The sequence below is a fragment of the Solea senegalensis genome, linkage group LG5 (assembly GCF_019176455.1).
Source record: "Solea senegalensis isolate Sse05_10M linkage group LG5, IFAPA_SoseM_1, whole genome shotgun sequence".
Classification (NCBI taxonomy): Eukaryota; Metazoa; Chordata; class Actinopteri; order Pleuronectiformes; family Soleidae; genus Solea; species Solea senegalensis.
In genome coordinates this window covers 25,019,944-25,027,607 of record NC_058025.1, presented here as the reverse complement: position 1 = coordinate 25,027,607, position 7,664 = coordinate 25,019,944, and the positions used below count along the sequence as shown (strand labels likewise).

At 37.7% G+C, this 7,664-nt stretch overlaps 1 protein-coding gene across 1 annotated transcript; it reads left to right on the top strand.

Moving 5' to 3' along the window:
• The first annotated feature begins 1,466 nt into the window (after positions 1-1,466).
• On the top strand, positions 1,467-6,315 carry LOC122769202 (calcium-binding protein 1). Its single transcript, XM_044025542.1, has 6 exons — positions 1,467-2,193; positions 2,294-2,437; positions 2,508-2,617; positions 3,900-3,974; positions 4,060-4,132; positions 4,216-6,315. Exons 1-6 carry the CDS (start codon positions 2,187-2,189, stop codon positions 4,239-4,241), a joined length of 435 nt encoding a protein of 144 aa, XP_043881477.1. The 5' UTR covers positions 1,467-2,186; the 3' UTR covers positions 4,242-6,315.
• The last annotated feature ends 1,349 nt before the right edge of the window (positions 6,316-7,664 follow it).

Below are 7,664 nucleotides of genomic sequence, written 5' to 3'. Positions count from 1 at the left end.
TATAGCATTATGACATTTATGTCAGATTTTTGGCCAACATACTATACTGTGACATTTTTGTCACATTTTGGACGACATACTATACTATGACATTTTTCAGTGATTTTGGACGACATTATAACGTATGACATTTATGTCAGATTTTGGCCAACATACTATACTGTGACATTTTTGTCACATTTTTGACAACATACTATACTATGACATTTATGTCAGATTTTGGACAACATACTAAACTATGACATTCATGTCAGATTTTGGACGACATACTATACTATGACATTTATGTCAGATTTTGGACGCCATACTATATTATGACATTTTTGGATGATTTTGTACGACATACTATACTATGACATTTTTGGGTGATTTAGGACGACATACTATACTATGACATTTTTGTCACATTTTGGACGACATACTATACTATGACTTTTTTGGTGATTTTGGACAACATACTATACTATGATATTTTTGTCACATTTTGGATGACATACTATACTATGACATTTTTGGGTGATTTGAGACGACACACTATACTATGACATTTTTAACAGTTTGTCCTCGTAATTCATTGGTAACATTTTTGAAAAACTCTGACCAAGTGAGAAACCAAGAAAGTCAGAGTAAGAGCGTGAAGACAAGTATCTCAGTCCACCTGTAGATGAATTGTATCTCTGATGTTATGAGTTCTAATCTTAAAAAGAAGTAAAAACAGCTGTGTGCCTGAGGTTGTGAGTTCAAGTCACATGATAAAGTTGTTTTTATAGTTTAAAATTGAATATAAACAGTCAAAAGTTCTTAGAAAACCTGACGAACTGTAGGAGCTCAGTGGACAAGGACACTGCTGTGAAGTTCTGATGTCATGGGTTCAATTCCTCTCAAGAACAAGGCAATCAGAGATGGCAGACTTCACCCCATTCATTTAACAAGCCTCTGTCAGCCTCTATGTGTAATAGACTCTGTAACGGTAGAGCATCTGCCTGTAGCTCAGAAGATTGTGTTCAAATCCATGTCAGGCTCAAAATTCTTGGGTCTTTGTTGCGGAAACACAGACACACACCATGGGCATGGCTAGCCCCTTTCTAGGGGTGCTTCAGCAAAATGTTGCATACTGGACCTTTATATCAGCATTCAACCTTTTCAGCTTGAACAGGTCAGTGGTGTAGTGATGTATTATTAGACCACTGTTGCCTTTAGATGCAGACAAGAAAGTGTTAAGTACAACAACATATATGAGTTTTTCATTTGGAGAAGTGCACTTTCTTGCGTCGATGTAGATTAGAGGATTAAAAACACCAGGGACCGTGCCACACTGACAGGGGCAGTGCTGAGCCCAAGGTAAGACCATCTCCTGTGTATTTGAACAGGAAATGCGTAAATTCAGCTATGCTGACCATAGAAATGTTGAAATAATACAGAAAATGAATTTATAGAACAGTCAAGTTGATCTGCCTCCCCTGACCGCACGTCGCTGAAAAACAGTAAACATAATAGCCATTCTCTCCTTGTTTACATTGTGCTAAGCTCAGAGTCTTTATTGTAGCCTCATATTGAGCAGACTGGTTTGAGTGGTATCAGTGAATAAGCACATAACCTATGTCAGGGTCAATGGTGACGGATAACAAACCCGCAGGGGTAAACAGATAAAGCCTGATGGTGCAGTGCATGTGTGCTCGTTGAACTGGCTGCTTAATGCGTATTTGGGTTTAATTACCGTCTATGTTTTCCTCTCTCCAAGTTTCCGGTCAGACGGGCCTGACGTCAGCACTCACTATGGTGTTTAGACTTCACATGGCTCCAGCTGTTAACCCCTGAGGGCTCTGGGATGTGTCTGCCTCTCTCTCTGCCCTTTAAAGGTTGTGCTCATCATAAGCAAGAGCAAGAACAGAAACAGCTACATTCCTCTATAAACTTCGGGGCTATGGATCCCAGTCATACTTTACAGGAATCAGACTATTTTTAATTGGGAGTTTGTTCCAGCTTCTAAAGTTCAGGTTCACAGCACAGACTGTTACCAGGACTGTTATGGAGAACACTGCTGAATTAGGTTTGGGTTACGCTCGAGTCACAGCATTGTCAGTGGTACGTCTGTATCTAACTTTTTTTATAAAGTATGATTTTTTTAAATCTGTTTTGATCAAGTGTTGTTTTCTTAATAGGACAGAGAGCTGAGGCCAGAAGAAATGGATGGTACGTTTCCTCTCACTGACGACGAGTTTGATTTGTCGATTGTTTTTTTGTGCACGTGTGAGGAGCCGTTAGTCACTCATTTTCTGTTGTTGCTCAACAGAGTTGCGGGACGCTTTCAAAGAGTTTGACAAAGACAAGGACGGGTTCATCAGCTGCAAAGACCTCGGAAACTGTATGAGAACGATGGGATACATGCCGACAGAAATGGAGCTGATTGAACTGAGCCAGCAGATAAACATGAACTGTAAGCATTTAACTTCCAGTACTTATACGTCATGCATAACATTTATATTAATAATACTCTTTTTCTGAAGTGGGAGGTCATGTTGACTTTGACGATTTTGTCGAGTTGATGGGCCCAAAACTCCTCGCTGAGACTGCAGACATGATTGGAATTAAAGAGTTGAAAGACGCGTTCAGAGAGGTAAGAGTGTCCAGATCTGACGTGCGACCATTTATAAATCACCAATGATGGAAAACATGCCTTTATCTCAAGACTATTGTAATGTACTTCAGCTCATCCAAAACTCTGCAAAACTCAATATATATGGATATTATATCACTAAATATTTAGATATTATATCACAGTATATTTAGATATTATATAACAGTATATTTAGATATTATATCACAGTATATTTAGATATTATATCACAGTATGCATGGATATTATATCACAGTATATTTAGATATTATATCACAGTATATTTAGATATTATATCACAGTATATATGAATATTATATCACAGTATATATAAATATTGTATCACAGTATACAGTATATAGATATTATAACACAGTATATACGGATATTATATCACAGTATATATGAATATTATAACACAGTATATAAGGATGTTATATCACAGTATATATAGATATTATATCACAGTATATATAGATATTATATCACAGTATATATAGATATTATATCACAGTATATATGAATATTATAACACAGTATATAAGGATATTATATCACAGTATATATGGATATTATATCACTGTATACAGATATTATATCACAGTATGGATTGTTAATTTCCCCGAGGGAACCTCCCAAAGGGATTAATAAAGTCGTCTGTCTGTCTGTCTGTCTGTCTGATATTATATCACTGTATATATAGATATTATAACACAGTATATATGGATATTATATCACTGTATATATAGATATTATAACACAGTATATAAGGATATTATATTACAGTATATATGGATATTATATCACTGTATATATAGATATTATATCACAGTATATAAGGATATTATATCACAGTATATATAGATATTATAACACAGTATATATAGATATTATATCACAGTATATAAGGATATTATACCACAGTATACAGTATATGGATATTATATCACAGTATATACAGATATTACATCATAGTATATATGGATATTAAAACAGTATATACAGATATTACATCACAGTATATATGGATATTATATCACAGTATATATGGATATTATATCACTGTATATATAGATATTATATCACAGTATATAAGGATATTATATCACAGTATATACGGATATTACATCATAGTATATATGGATATTAAAACACAGTATATACAGATATTATATCACATTATATATGGCTATTATAACACAGTATATACGGATTCTATATCACAGTATATATGGATTTTCTAAAAAAAATAATGTTGTTTCTATGCTTTTTTAATACTCAGTTTGACACCAATGGTGATGGTGCCATAAGTACATCTGAGCTTAGAGATGCAATGAGAAAGCTGTTGGGCCAACAGGTAAGACCATAATAGTCTCCAAACCTTTCTGGTATGGTGACTTATGTCCACTTATGTCTGCCAACCTGTTGGTTCTTGTGTCCAGGTGGGTCTCAAGGAAGCAGAAGATATCCTGAGGGACGTCGACTTGAACGGTGACGGACTTGTTGACTTTGAAGGTAAAGCGGCGTTCACGCACTGCTTTCATATCCTGTGCTGCAGCTGCTGCATTTCATCACCGTCCCTGTCTCTGTCCCCTCAGAGTTTGTGCGAATGATGTCTCGCTAGGATCATAAAAACGATCGCACCCGGATGTGATGCCGCGTCCTTTTCTGTGCCGGACCGAGTGCAACAGAGGACCATCTGAGATCTTCTGAGCCATCCAAACTTTGAATGAAAACTGGAATTAACACCTCCTTGAATGTTATGGAGCAAGGGTCACCTCACTTTCAATCAACAAGTGTTCTTCCTGAGAAGTCTCCAGTTCATGTGAGGCAAAAGTTGCTGTAGCCTAGCTGATGATTGTTCCACTTAGGTTTTTTTGCACTTTAATTCTCTCTAAACAACTTCCTGTGTGGATAGATTGCTAATGTCTCGTCTCATCCTCCACACGGCTAATATAAGTGTTCCGCAACTTGTCGTGGAACAAATTGTTTACGACAAAGTCAGGGTGAGCGAGTGAATGTCTGTAAAATATCGCTGCACTGTTGAAATTAGTAAGTGGAATGTCTTCTGTGTGACACCGGTGCTCCACCAAGGAACATATGTGGCAATATCACACCTGTATTGTAACTGTGTGACCGTCTGTGATTTCTCACTGTGCCAGTCTGGTTGTCCAGCAGCGACAGAGTATGTCATTCCCTGTGGTATGAGAGATGACACAGTGATCATCTCCAAACTGTCTTTTTACGCTAAAAACCAACACTGCCCTGTCTGAGAACGTTGCGGCAGACGTAAACGTAATAACAAAGCCACCCAAAGCCGTAGGTGGTTAGCTGTAGACAGGTTCCTATGGGCCTGACTCATCGTAGGAACTGTTTCGGTTCCTCAATCGCCAAGGCAAGGAAGAGTCATGGAAAGGGTTCGCACATTTATTTCCATCTTGCCATATATCCAGGTTACATTTCCATCCAAGCATCTCTCGGATCAACAACACAGTAAGGCTACAATTACTCAAAACTTGCAATGGTAAGAAAAAGAAAAAGAACAACCAGCAGCTGGTTCCATGTCCTTCATCATGGAACAGTGTATGGCAACTTTGATGCTACCACCCTCATGTTGGTGGGGGTGTCCAGCTCGTCCATGAGTTCAACATCCTCCATGGTGTTGCAACAGCTCAAGAGAAATAACGAGAAGGCACTGAGAGCTTTTCCATCTTTCCACTTATGTGTCTTTTCTATTAAAGCCGAAGCAATGACAACCTCATTTCCATAATGTTCATTCAGGAGTTTCAGTGCGCGGTCATATCCACGACGTGCTGGCATGTGCTGCCCCGTGTGTATTGTTCCAAAAAGTACCCTTTGTCCACATCGTCGAAAGTGTGAGTGAACGCCTCCAAAAAGGGTCGGAATTCGAGTGGATCGCGGACTCGTCATAGGTACTGTTTCGGTTCCTCAATCACCAATGCAAGGAGGAGCTTGCACCAAGCCTCTCTCGGATCAACAACACAGAGATATTCCAGGTTGTGAACGACGATCTATAGATTTAACAGCAACATACCGTTCAAGAAACCTTTTTACACCAAATCCAACACAGCTTCTATTCTCCAGTACACATCTACCGATCCCTCTGTCTATCATAGCTGTCAAAGGCTTCAAAGTTTCCACTTTAAGTTTAATAGCGTCAAAGGTCCACAGAGCCACGTTCCTCTCGGATTACGACTTCACAACTGTTCACAAATAACGCTGTAAACAAGTAAATTAACCATTTTAAACTACAATGACCTCAACACTGCACTCCTACAGAGAACAGCATACCACAGGAATGACATATGTGAACTGTACTGACTGTGGCTGTAATAATGTTGTACCCCCTGTACTATACTGTATGTCGGTGTCAATATGAATCTGAAGTTGTGGGAATATTCCACCGATTTGTGTTGTCGAAGAAATTTCATGCATGCCAAAGAGAGAGATATTTAATACAATTAGTATGCACCTTTATTTTTATTTTTTTTGTCTAACAAAGTCAACTATTTCGCCAAGATAACTGTAGGAAAATAATAACAATAATAATAATAATAATAATAAAAATAAAGTGTTTACATTCAATTCCCTCTTTTCCTGTCGAGAAAAAGACAAATCCAATAGCAATACAGTTTCGCCTTGGTTATTCAGATGTTGGATAAACATTTACTCAAACACTTGTGTGTTTCTAATTTATTTTAAAACAGGATTGGCGTAATAGTACAACACTGTGTGGGGACAAAGCCCATAATATCTTTTATTTATGAGTCTTTTTTTTTACGATTTTTAGGATTTCAATATCACAGAACAAGACAGCGGCTCAACAGTTAAAACCTGCTCAACTGCTTGCTAATAACAAATATCTCATTTGCGACTCACGTGGCAGCAACTCCATGCATTTAGGCGTGTGGAGAGACAGTCAAGACGACCTGCTGAAGAATGAGGGAAAAGGGCTCCAAGGCGGCTGGTTCCGGATGAGCTGGTCTGAGTGTTTTCACAAGCAAACATCTCTATAGAGTTTCCAGGGAATGGTTTGAAAAATAAATATTCAGTGAGTAGCATAAAAAACACATTTACATTTCCTTCTCGTCACACGTCACACACAACTCAATTTAATGACAACTGTTTACACTTTTCTTAATGTTCTCAACGCAACACAACAATATTTCTGGCTTTAAATCCTGTATTAAACTGCTGTTCTTCATCCTTATATTTATTTAAAACTTGTATTTTGTAGATTCTTTTCAACTGACTTATGTTTTTACTTTTTACTATTATTTCATGTGGCGAAATATCTGCTGTGAAAATTGCCCATTACACTCGGTTTATTCAGTGAATTCAACTCATTGACAGTTTGCTATAATAATATAATTATAACATCTTTTGGTCACATTACTCTTATCCAAATGCCAATAATCACAGAATTAGACAACAGTGACAGTTTAAATGTCAGTTAAAAAAAAAAAAAAAATTAAAGGAAATATCAACAATTGAATGTTATCATGTGAAAAGAAGAGAGGAGGCTGTTGTAGGCACACACAGCGACGCCCACAACACAACGCATGGCCTCGAGGCCACTTCTCAACTGCTGCAAATACAGAGGCAGGCAGTGACAACCTTTACACAATAACCAATGTTTGCACATATTCATAAAGGGGGAAAAAAAATGCACTTTATTAACTATATTATTTAAATATTATAAGTTTACTTTGAAACATCCGGCACATATTGAAAGGACTTACAGCATCAGCTGCAGCAAGAAATCAGCCAATACTTGGCTGTGTGTAGAATATTCTTATATAAGACTAGAGGGGGGGCCATTTTTAATCTTATGTTTACAAACACTGTGTTAAGTGAAGAGCAATCATGAAGCACCTGACACCCATTGATGCAATGCTGTTGCCATAGCAACTATCTCCATTTGTTCCTCGTCTCTGCGTTGGACCCACCTGATTGGACAAGACTTGGACTTTGTCATCATGCCAGAGCGGAACTCAAGGGTGGGTGTGATGAGAGGAAAAGAGTT